A 12,588-nucleotide genomic window follows, 5' to 3' on the forward strand; every position below is an offset into this window, starting at 1 on the left:
TTGTGCATTTGATTTCTGAAGTCTTTCCCAATTTAGAAAATAGTACGTGCTTCTATTGCTCCTACTCAAGTGGATAACCTCACTCTTTACCACATTGTATTCCATTTGCCACTTCTCCAGCCACTCTCCTAGCTTGTTGAAATCCTGCTTCATCAACATTACCCGTCCCTCCACCCATTCTTGTGCTTTTTTTCAAACATGCAGTTTGTTGATCTATAAAATGAATGGTTGTGGTTGTAACATTGACCCCCCGTAGAACTTCACTAGTTACAGGCTACCATCCAGAAAAAGATCCGTTTATTCCGATCTGTGCCTTCTGCCCATCAGCCAATCCTCTATCAACGCCAACACCTTGTCCCCAACACCATGGGCTTTTTTTTTAAAGCAGCCTCCTGTGCAGCGGCTTGTCAGAGGTTTCCTGGATATCCAAATGGGCCACATCCATCGGCTTTTCTTCATCAAACTTGTTTATTACCTCCTCAAAGGATTGCAATAGATTGTAAGGCACGACCTCCCCTTGAAGCAGTGCTGACTCAGTTCTTCTTTATCATGCACTTCCAAGTTCTCTGCAAACTTTTCCTTTGTAATTGACTCTAAAATCTTACCAGCAACCAAGCTCAGGCTAACTGACATATAATTCTCCATCTTCAGGCTCCGTCTTTTCTTAAACAACTTGTTACATTAGCCATTTTCCAGTCCTCTGGGGCCCACCTGTCACACAGGTGATGCCTGAAAGATCATCACCACCAATGTCTCCATAATCTTCTCAGCTCTCTCTTTCAGAACTCTGGGATATGGTCCACCCACTCTGGGTGATTCATCCACCTTCAGACCGTTCAGCTTCCCCAACATCATCACCTTACTGATGTCCACTACACTCAACCATGCCCCTTGACACTCTGAAGTTTTGTTATGATCCATGAAGAATGATGCAAAGCATCAATTAAGTTCATGATTTCTTTGTTTCTCATTAGTCCTTCTCAGCCTCATTTTTCAGCATTCCAATGTCCACCCTTGCCTCACTTACTTCTTATTTATCTAAAAGAAAACTTGTTCAATTTTTTTTCATATTACCAGCTAGCTTACTCTCATATTTCATCTTCTCCCCCTTATTGCTTTTTTGTTTGCACTTTGCTGGCTTTTAAACCCTCTGACTTCCCAATAATCCTCACCATGTTGTGTGCTTTTTCTTTTACTTTTGCATTGTCCCTAACTTCCCTTGTCAGCTATGCTTGCCTCATCCTCCCTGTAATATGTTTCTCCTTCCTTAGGATGAATTTCTCCTGAACTACCCCGAGAAACCTCTGCCATTACTGCTGTGCTGTCTTCCCTGCTGGGTATGCCTTCCAAACTACTGTAGCCAGATCCTCTGTTATGACTTTGTAGTAACCTTTTCTCAATTGTAATATTGCTACATCTGATTCCACCTTCTTCCTCTCAAAATGGAGGATGAATTCTATCATATTATGATATTATCTCCCCACAATCTCCCACTCTCTCCTTTAACAGTCTGTTCCTCACCCCACAACCTCCCTGTCTCTTCCTGTCCCCCACCACAATCTCCCACAACTTTTCCTTCTGCCCTCCCAGGAATCTCTCTATCTCTTCCCTTATCACCCCTCACAATTTCCCCCATTTTTGCCTCCCAACGCATCCCCATCCAATCTCCTTCAACCTGTGATTACCCAGTGCTTTCCAGAAGTTGCTGTTTCTTATGAAGTAATGGGAATATTTACTATTTCAGCAGTTATTAAGATTGATGCCTCAGCATGGACATTGGCTAGTGCCTTGGACTGTTGACTTAAAAGCAACTAATATGACATGCAGCAGGTCAAGAAGGCAGCTCCTCCTTGCTTTCTCAAGGACAATTAAAGATGGACAATAAACGGGAGCTTGGTCAGCAATCCCACATCCCATGAATGAATTTAAAAAAAACTAAAACTTCTCTGATGAAGGGTCTAGGCCCAAAATGTCAGCTTTTGTGCTCCTGAGATGCTGCTTGGCTTGCTGTGTTCATTCAGCTCCACACTTTGTTATCTAAAACTTTTGTCCCATGGGATCAGAATTTTATATTATCTTTCTCTCTCAGATCTATCATCTGCAATCTTTTTGAAAGCAGCTTGAAACTTGGTGGGGTTTAACTACGTTTAACGATGTCCAATTCTTTTTAATCTGGCAGGCGAAAATGTCAATGTCACATCTTTATGGGAAAGACCAGGATGACGACGAGGTGGAGATGGAGCGGTTCGAGATTTCAGATTGGGACTTGGAAAATGAGTTCAACCCAGACCGCGTACGCCATCGGCAGACAAAAGAGGATGCTATCTATGGCATGTGGGCTGAGAATGACTCTGATGACGAAAGGCCAAGCTTTGGGGGGAAACGGTAATCTAGAACATTATGCGCACTGGTTTCAACCATTTATTTGTCACCAAATTGAGATTTGACAGTTTAGTTCTTCCCCTTGCCTCCCAGACTTATGAGTGTTCCTGGCTGTTGTTTGATGAGCACCATCAGCTTTTGCTAATTTGATTAAGTGGCTGCTTCTCCACATTTGACCCCAGACAGTGGAGGTTTTTCATGATGATTGCGATTGTGTCTGTCCTAGAGCAGATCTAGGGCCAGAGTAGGTGCTTATTCTTTAATTTCTCATTTGATTAGTTATTTTGTTACCTATTGGATTCCCCTATCCATTTCTTGTTCCTTTTCTATGGTTAAGGTATTGTCCATGAGATGTGTTTCTGACTTTCTTTCATCCTACTTTGTAAATGCCAGCTATGAGAGGTTGACTTGGCTCCAACTGATTTAATTAACATTTTTGCCAGTGTCTTTTTTGGAATTCAGACTCACCAATTTTCTTTCTGGCCAAACTCAAACATTGGCCATGTAGAGAATGTTGGTTCATGAGTTGAGCTCTACCACTCAGTGACACATTATTACTGGACTGTAATTGGTCCAGTAATGATTTGTTTTTAATGGAATAATTGTGCCTATGGCCTGTTGGGGGTTGTGAGCACAGGCCAAGTGGGAATGATGATTTGTAATCAGTAAGAACTGTAGATTGTTCCAGTCCACCTACCTCAGCTTGTGTTTTTAGACACTATTATCTATTGCAATAAATTGTCCTATTAGAATAGAGGAATTAGAGACGTCTGTTCACTGGTCAGCATGTGTTCAGTAATGATTATCTGTAGTTCTGCTAGAGGGATTTAATTGAAATAAAGCTAGTTGATCAGAAGTTCAGTTGTTTTTTTTGTTGAGGTATTTATGTTCATATCCCTGTATATTTTCTAACCTAGTTATCTTGTGTGCTTGTCAACTGTGCATTTGGATTTGAGGATCTGCAGTTAGATTTTTGAAAGCAGCTGTATAATAATGTTGTCACTGCATCCCCACTGTTTCTACAGTTCCAAAGATTACAGTGCTCCAGTAAATTTCATCAGTGCTGGAATCCGACGACCTGCAGCTGAGGAAAATGATGAAGAGAAGGATTCTGATGATTCTGAAGAGGAGAAAGTGAAGCGAGAAGATTTTCCAAAGGAATTTGCCCCAAAGAAATTGAAAACTGTAAGTATAGTAGTTGTGTTATCAGGCACTCTACCAACCAGCATTCTGTTGTAACTGGCATATCTGACAATACATTTTTAGAAAAGAATTTAGTAACTTTGAATATTCAGATAATGTTTTCTTTAAAAACAGCTAGTAATCATTGAGTAAAATGCAAATCTGCAGACGTTGATCTTAAACTTTACATTGAAGTTATTAAATTATTGGATCAGTTTTGGTTATTGTGTCTGTAGAAAGATCTTAGCACCTCCAGTGAAGCTGACTGTTTAATATTTTTTGCAGACTGTCTGAAGGTTGTGGTGTCAGCTGAGGTGTCAACTTGTTCTTCAGTTGTGATTATTTTACTTTGACACCTGCAGAATCGAGACCCCTAACTGCCCATTTGCTTCCTCTCAATCCTTTAATGATAGAGCTACAACTTTCTTTCCTTGCAGTGTAATTTAATTCATGCATGCTGGATAAAAATAAAAATGACTGTTTTCAGACAAGGTCTGGGCTTGACGCTTGGTAGCTATGCTTGAGTTTAAGTGATCAAAAGACATAATGGCAGTGATGGATTAGATGTAACTGATATCAGGCAGATTTAGTAGACAATAGACAATAGGTGCTGGAGTAGGCCATTCGGCCCTTCGAGCCAGCACCACCATTCATTATGATCGTGGCTGATCATCCACAATCAATATCCTGTTCCTGCCTTATCCCCATAACTCTTGATTCCTCTATCTTTAAGAGCTCTATCCATCTCTTTTTTTTTTAAAAGCATCCAGAGAGTTGGCCTCCACTGCCTTCTGGGGCAGAGCATTCCATATATCCACCACTGTGTGGGTGAAGAGGTTTCTCCTCAACTCTGTTCTAAATGGCCTACTGCTTATTTTTAAACTGTGTCCTCTGGTTCTGGACTCATCCATCAGCGGAAACTTGCTTCCTGCCTCCAGAGTGTCCAATCCCTTAATATTCTTATACGCCTCAATCAGATCCCCTCTTATCTTTCTAAACGCAAGTGTATACAACCCCAGTCGCTCCAATCTTTCAACATATGATAGTCCCGCCATTCCGGGAATTGACCTCGTGAACCTACGCTGCACTCCCTCAATAGCAAGAATGCCCTTCCTCAAGTAATACTTCCAGCAATAGTTTGATGGTACAGGTGACGGCATCACTACTGACTAGACAAATCAGTAATATAAAGACCCAAGTACCATTCTAAAGACCCAGGTTTGAATTGCACCATGGCAGATGGTGGAAATTGAATTCCGTAAAAATCTGGAATTGAAATAAATTTAATGGTAACCATGAAGCCATTGTTGATTGTCGTAAAAACCTGTTCCTGGGAAGGAAATTGCTTCTTTACCTGGTCTGTCCTTCACGTGATTCTGGGCCCACAATAATTTCGTTGCCTCTTAACTGCCCTCGGAAATGGCCTAGCAAGCCACTTGGTCTAACTACACCAAATTGACTGTAGTGGTTCAAGGCAGCAGCTCGCCACTACTTTATCAATCCAAACGGGGATGGGAAATAAATGCTCAGCCAGTCAGTGATGTCCACACCCCATTTTTTAAAAAAACTTCACACTTGTAGAAAAGAAAAACACTTTTAAGCAATGTACTCGGGCTAAGAAAATTTCACATCAAATTTTGAATTTTAACAAAAACCTCAATGTGTGAGTGGTATTCATATTTCCCTTGTCATGAAAGTTCCATATGGATATCAACTGTACAGATGCATAGAGTGATTACATATGGGCAAGAATGTTATGGTTTCTTTCATTAATCATTCATTCATTCATGAGATATGGGTGTCGCTGGCTGGTTCAGTATTTATTGTCCATCCCTGGTTGCCCTTGAGAACGTGGTAGTAAGCTGCTTTCTTGAACTGCCCCAGTCCATGTGCTGTAGGTAGACTCACAATGTTGCTTTCTTAGAAAGCTTCTGATTTAATTATTAATTGTTTAATTTTGACTTCAGTTGGGAGAAAATTTGAATTATTAGATAATCTGTGCTTGTTTATTTATATTACATGTTCAAAAATAACCGTTACAGTCTGCACAAAATCACTACCTAGGTTTAGACAATTGATAATAGTATTTGAGGTTGTTTTCCTAAAATCGATAAAGTTTAAAACATTTTTGTGAAAACCAAGCTTTACAAACTATTTTCACCTGTTTGTTTATATCAGAGAAATAGTAACACCATTTTGTTGTATTTGTTTTCATTGAGAATTGTGGAACTTACTTAGTGAAACAATTTATGCAGTTTGAATAGCTATTTACCAAACTGCAATTGTTCAATATGTACTTTCCAGGAGCAAAACAAATGTACTTGCTTCACCATAGTTGGGTGGATTCTTTGTATGCTTCTTCCCGATTCTGTTAAGATGTATATTTTTTTCCCTACAGTCCTTATCCTTCTTCCCCTTTCACCACTCCATAAGTACATGTTGTATCTTGATTGACTGACGTTTCTTTGGATATGGATCAGATATGTTCTGTTTCTCACTAATTTTTTTTCTTGTAGGGTGGCTTTTTCAAATCAAGTTCAAAAGGATTCACAGGAGGACATCGAACAAACCAGGAAATTGGCACCTGGGAAAAACACACCAAAGGGATCGGACAGAAGTTGCTGCAGAAGATGGGATATGTCCCTGGCAGAGGTCTTGGGAAGAATGCACAAGGTACAGTTTTTGGAACGTTTACTAGTAATAATTCTTTGTAAGTAAATCATTCTCAAAAAGTATGAGTTCATGAGTGAAAACTATTCTTGTCCTGTAGACCACTACAGGACTCAAGTAAAAGTCCTGATCAGTTCTGCTACTGAAGTGGAGTGGGAAATAGTTATTCTGCTTTCATGCGTTTAATTTCTTGAGGAAAACAATTAATTAAGTTTGTCCCTGAAAACACCACACTCTCTCCCCAACACTCAATTTCATCTGGCATCTTTCACTAAGAACCTAAATAAATTATCATCCTTAGTAAAACATTTCTGTAATTTCTTCATAGAGTCAAACAGCATGGAAGAAGACCCTTCAGTCCAACTCAAACGTGCCACCCAGACGTCCTGATGTGACCTAGTCCCAATTGCCTGCATTTGGCCCATACCCCTCTAAACCCTTCCTAGTTGTATACCCATCCTGATGCCTTTTAAGTGTAATTGTACCCGTGTCCTCCACTTCCTCTGGCAGTTTGTTCCATGCTCTCATCAGCCTCTGTGTGAAACAGTTACCCCTCCGGTCCTTTTTAAATCTTTCCCCGCTCACCTTAAACCTATGTCTTCTAGCTTTAGATTCCTCCACCCTAGGAAAAAGATCCTCAGCTATTCCCCCGGCCATTCCCCATATGATTTTGTTAACTTCTATAAAGTCACCCATGAGCCTCTGAAGCTCCAGTGTAAAAAGCCCCCAGCCTACTCAGCCCTTCTGTCTATAACTCAAACTCTCCAGTCCTTGTGACATCCTTGTAAATCTTTTCTGCACCCTCAAGTTTAACAACATCCTTTCTGTAGAAGGACGACCAGAATTGTATCAGTAATTCAAAAGTGGCGTCACCAGTGCCACAACATAATCCCAACTCCTACAGTCACTGTTATGACCAATGAAGGCGAGCGTGCCAGATGCCACCCTCATCACCCTGTATACCTGCAACTGCACTTTGAAGGAACTACACACCGGCATCCTTGGATCTCTTGGGTTGGCAAAACTTCCCAGTGCCCTACCATTAACTGTACACATCCTGCCCTGATTTACCTTACCAAAATGTAGCACATCACATTTATCTAAATTAAACTCCATCTCAAAAAGACCCTATTGTACTCCAGAGATAAACTTCTTCATAGTCCACTATGCCAGCTATTTTGGTGTCATCTGCAAACTTATTAACCATACCTCCTCTATTCACATCCAAATCATTTTATGAATGACAAAAAGCAGCGGATTCGGCACTGATCCTTGCAACACACCGCTGGTCACAGGCCTCCAGACCAAAAAAAAACTCTCCATTACCACTCTCTGTCTCCTACCTTCAAGCCAATTTTGTATCCAATTCGCTAGCTTCTCCAGATCCTATATGACCTAACTTTATTGGACAGTCTACCATGCAGAACCTTGTTCGTCGCTTTACTGAAATCTATGTAGACAGATCCTACCGCTTTGTCTTCATCAGCCTTCTTTGTCACCTCTTCAAAAAACTCGATCAAGTTAGTGAGACATGATTACCCGTGCACAAAGCCAAGTTGATTATCCCTAATCAGTTGTGGCCTTTCCAAATACACACAAATCCTGTCACTCAGCATCCCCTCCAACAACTCACCCATCACTGATGTAAGGCTCACCACACAATAGTTCCCTGGTTTTTCCTTACCACCTTTCTTAAATAATGGCGCCATATTAGCCAACATCCAGTCTTCTGGCATTTCACCCATGGTTGTTGGTGATACAAATATATCAGCAATGGGACCTCTTCTCTTGGTTCCCATAACGTTTTGGGAGCAACCTGATCAGGTCCCAGAGATTTATCCACCTTTAAGCATTTTAAGACCTCCAGCACTCCCTCTTCTATAATATGAATTCTTTTCAAGATAACACTGTTTATCTTCTCAAGTTCCCTAGCTTCCATGTCCTTCTCCACAGTAAATTCTGATGCAAAATATTCATTTAATATCTCAGTTGTCACCTGTGGCTCCACACATAGATGGCCACTTGATCTTTAAGGGCCTTGATTTGCTCCCTAATTACTCTTTTGACCTTAACGTATTTATAGAATCTGTTTGGATTTCCCTTAACTCTGATTGGCAAAGCCATCTCCTGCTCCCTTTTTGCCCATCTGATTTCCCTCTTGAAAATACTCCTACTGCCTTCATCTATGCTAGGGATTCACTTGCTCCTTGCTGTGTCTATACCTGATATTTGCTGCTGCCTTTTTCTTGACCAGAGCCTCAGTTTCTCTATTCGTCTAACATTCCTTACATCTGGTGTTCTTGCTCTTCACACTAACAGGAACATATTGTCTCTGAACTTTCATTATCTCATTCTTAAAGGCCTCCTGCTTCCCAACCATCCCTTTACCTGTGAATAGTCTCCCCCAATCAACTTCTGTAAGTCCCTAATAACATCAAAATTGGCCTTACTCCAATTTAGGACTTTAACTATTTGCTCATTTCTAAGGTATTCCATAACTATGTTAAAACTAATAGAATTATGATCTCTAGTCCCAAAGAGCTCCCCCACTGACAGCGCCTTCAGCTTCAAGCCATCCAGTTCCATCTTTTGTCCATTTTGTGAGTTTACGTGGTGAGTGGTTATGCCGTTAGTAACATTATTTCTTTCATGTTGCAGGAATTGTGGCACCCATTGAGGCAAAGATGAGGAAGGGGAAAGGAGCAATTGGTGCTTATGGGTCTGAACGAACAGAGCAGTCACTGAAGGATTTTCCTATTGTTGACTCTGATGAAGAAGCAGAAGAGGTTTGTAGCAATGCAACATTTAGTAGTTTTTGTAAAATACATCCACCCACCCTATTCTCCCTCTTACCCTTCTTTGAAGGAACTGTTCTAGGTGTTGGGGGTGGCACAGTGGCTCAGTGGTTAGCACTGTTGCCTGACAGCACCAGGCACCTGGGCTCGATTCCACCCTCGGTTGACTGTCTGTATAGAGTTTACACTTTCTCACTGTGTCTACATGGGTTTCCTCCGGGTGATCCAGTTTCCTCCCATAGTCCAAAGACGTGCATATTAAGTGGATTGGCCGTGCTAAATTGCCCATAGTGTCCGGGGATGTATGAGTTAGCCACGGGGGATGCATGGTTACAGGGAAATGGTAATGGGTAAGTCTGGGTGGGACGCTCTTCAGAGGGTTGGTTTGGGCATGATGGGCCAAATGGCCTGCTTCCACACTGTAGGGATCTATGATTTTATGTTTATTTCAGTCCTGCTCTCTGTATTTAAAAGCATGCATTTCTGAACATAGGTCGGTGGAAAGTAATTAGGATAAGAGACGCTGAATATTTATCTCCCTTGTGCTAACCCTCATCTGATCCCCACCCCAGCTTTAGCCTGGAAGCACTAAGGACCAGTTGCAGGTGATTCTCAAAATCATAGAATCCCTACAGTGTGAAAGCAGGCCATTTGGCCCATCGGGTCCACACTTCCCCTCTGAAGAGTATCCCACCCAGACCCCTACCCTATCCCTGTAACTGTGCATTTTTTCCATGATTAATTCACCTAGCCTGCACATCCCTGGATACTATGGGGCAATTTAGCATGGCCAATTCACCTAACCTGCACATCTTTGGATTGTGGGAGGAAGCTGGAGCACCCAGAGGAAACCCATGCAGACATGGAGAGAATGTGCAAACTCCACACAGACAGTCACCAGAGGCTGGAATTGAACCTGGGTCCCTGGCGCTGTGAGGCAGCCGTGTCGCCCTACGTTACCTGAGAATCAGTCTTCTTTTGGTTTGTGTGATTACTGGCACACCAATGAGTAAAGGCAGCATATCAATAACAACTTGTATTTACATAGTGTCTTTACTGTAATAAAATGTGTTAAGGTGCTACACAGGAACGTTGTAATTCAGCATTTGACACTCGGAGGCTATTTAAAAAATATAAACAAAGATGACCAAATACTGGAAGTAGTAGGAAATGAGAAACATCTTAACAAAAGAAAGAGAGGTGGAAAGAATAGATGAGGAATTCCAGGATGTTGATAGTTGAAGTTACCAATACTGGAGCAACTAAAATCAAGAATACTCAACAGGGCAGGACTAGAGGAACTGAGAGGTTTCTGGAACTGGAGATGATTATAAAGATTGGAGAAGAGAAAAGCCATGGAGGGATTTGAAAATAAGGTTAAAAATTTTAAAATCGGCCAATGTAATTGGAAGCTGGTGCAGATCAGTGAATAGTTAGGTGGTGGGTAAAGTGGCTGGTGTTCGTAAAGATGTAACAGTAGAGTTTTTGAGGGGTTTATGTGTGTGGGATGTGGAAGATGGTGAACAGTGCGCTGCAATAATATCCTCCTTCATGTTTTCAGCTGGACTGGCATGTGTCCCACTTCTCGGGAAAGTAACTAACTAGTAGATTGGATGAAAATAGTTGGAGCAATCCATTTCCTTTAGATGCTCATGTCTTGAGATCTGACTATGAAACAACATTCATACCTGCTTACAACCTCCATGGTTTGACTACTTGTTGAAAGGTGAACAGTTGCAGTCAGAATTGTAAATGAGAGAAATTGTGTTATCTCTTTAAATTTATGGCAAAATTCACACATCTTCTTTCATAAAGGATTATGCACTACTGAGTTTCAAGGCTTCTATTGTACGTTTGGAGGTTGGGTTATTGGGGTGGTGGAAGCCACCTCTTTTTCCTGCCAAATGAAAAAGTAAAATTATATAATGCTTTTTATGACTTTACGAGGTACAAAGAACTTTATAGCCAATGTGGTACCTTTAGTAGTTGCGGTTGCAATGTAGGAAATACAGTGGCCAATTTGTGCACAGCTGCTAACCTGCACCTAGGCTTCTGTCAGTGTTGGGAAAACATATCAACCCCTCTCCACACCTCACCACCTTCCCCAGTTTGATTTGCTGCCTCATGGCACATTGAGCATCTGCTTAGTATCTCATTTCCAGAAAGAATTCATTGAGTTGAGAATCACAGGAGTGGATATCTGGGGTTGAAGACAATTGAAGGCAAATTTCATAATTTGCCAGTAATGAAGAACAGTCAGTATGGAGTGACTGATTAACTATTTGTGTTCAGGAGTTTCAGAAGGAGATGAGTCAATGGCGGAAAGATCCTGCGGGTGGGAAGAAAAAGCCCAAGTACAGCTTCAAAACTGTTGAAGAGCTTAAAGCGAAAGGAGCATCTGCCCTGGGCAAGAAAATGGCTACACCACAGACAGAGCTGTCACAAGTCAAGGTGTGTGGGAGTAGGCTTTCTCTGCCTCTTAAGTATTTCAACATTTCCATATACAATTTAGCTATAGTTGTTTCAAGCAGCTCTTGTTAAATACAGGACAGAACGGGTAATCGTTACACAAACAAAATGATCATACCATGCAAGTTAAATGGTAAGACTAAAACTGCTGGTTTAGCAAATGTCAATATTTTGGCAGATCTATCAATCCGTGCCTAGTAAATTTTAAGTGACATTTTTTGTTTTCCAATCTGCCCCTTACTGTACCTGTTCTGCCAAGCTGCATGTTGATGTAAGCATTCACTGTTGAACCTCTGACTTGCTGGCTCAGATACTTCACATGAGATCAGTAGAAAAATTGTGTTTACTCATGAAGTCTTACTTTTTTAGGGGACGTGAATAAAGAATATTGGAAGTCATCTGAATAACAATAAGGGGGAAAAGTGATCATTTCACAGTGGGTAGAGAAAATGTATTTGTTTTTCAGGCCATTCATCAAAAAACATGTATTTACCGAACACTTTTGAGGTTTCTAAAACATGTTCCAAATTGTTCCAGCATGGATGTGAAGACTTCTAACTGTACACTGCAGCCACTTTTCACACCAAAGTATCTTTTGATATTGTCAGTAATGTCACAAGAGATCTATTGGCCTGTCCATCAAAATAAAAATGACAACATCCATCACAACCCTGACATTATATTCCAAAGTGTCAAACATATTTAAAAATTAAAAGCTGTGTTTCCCCTCTGGTCTGTGAATCCATAAACTTCCTCTAAGCTAGACATTAAAGTCATTACACTGTGTAGAATCATAGAACCCTGCTGTGCCAGCGCTATGATATTTGTAAATAGCAGATGTCTTTGCAGCAGTTGGCATATTTCTGCTTATGTTTTTCCGCTTTACTAGAAACTGCAAAAACAGTTTCCCACAATTGTTATCAACTAAGTATGACAGTACATACCAATATGCCTGGTGGTTTTTAGGGTTGGGCTATGGGCCTTATCTGACTGATCATCCTGCTATGCCCTTTTCATGTCTTATAAAGCTCCATATACCCTGAAGAGTTTTCCAGCATAATTATTAGTTAAACCTTCCCATTGAGTGCCA

At 41.0% G+C, this 12,588-nt stretch overlaps 1 protein-coding gene across 3 annotated transcripts in view; it reads left to right on the top strand.

The window, feature by feature from the left end:
* Positions 1-12,588, top strand: part of tfip11 (tuftelin interacting protein 11) — a 31,383-nt gene that overhangs the window by 1,702 nt on the left and 17,093 nt on the right. For all 3 annotated transcript variants that reach the window (XM_048556156.2, XM_048556157.2, XM_048556158.2), the window contains 5 exons: positions 2,180-2,385; positions 3,408-3,567; positions 6,081-6,237; positions 8,893-9,020; positions 11,322-11,480. In XM_048556156.2, coding sequence (XP_048412113.1) covers positions 2,180-2,385; positions 3,408-3,567; positions 6,081-6,237; positions 8,893-9,020; positions 11,322-11,480 — 810 coding nt within the window. The remainder of the gene's footprint in view (positions 1-2,179; positions 2,386-3,407; positions 3,568-6,080; positions 6,238-8,892; positions 9,021-11,321; positions 11,481-12,588) is intronic.

This window comes from Stegostoma tigrinum, chromosome 26 (assembly GCF_030684315.1).
Source record: "Stegostoma tigrinum isolate sSteTig4 chromosome 26, sSteTig4.hap1, whole genome shotgun sequence".
NCBI classification, from domain to species: Eukaryota; Metazoa; Chordata; class Chondrichthyes; order Orectolobiformes; family Stegostomatidae; genus Stegostoma; species Stegostoma tigrinum.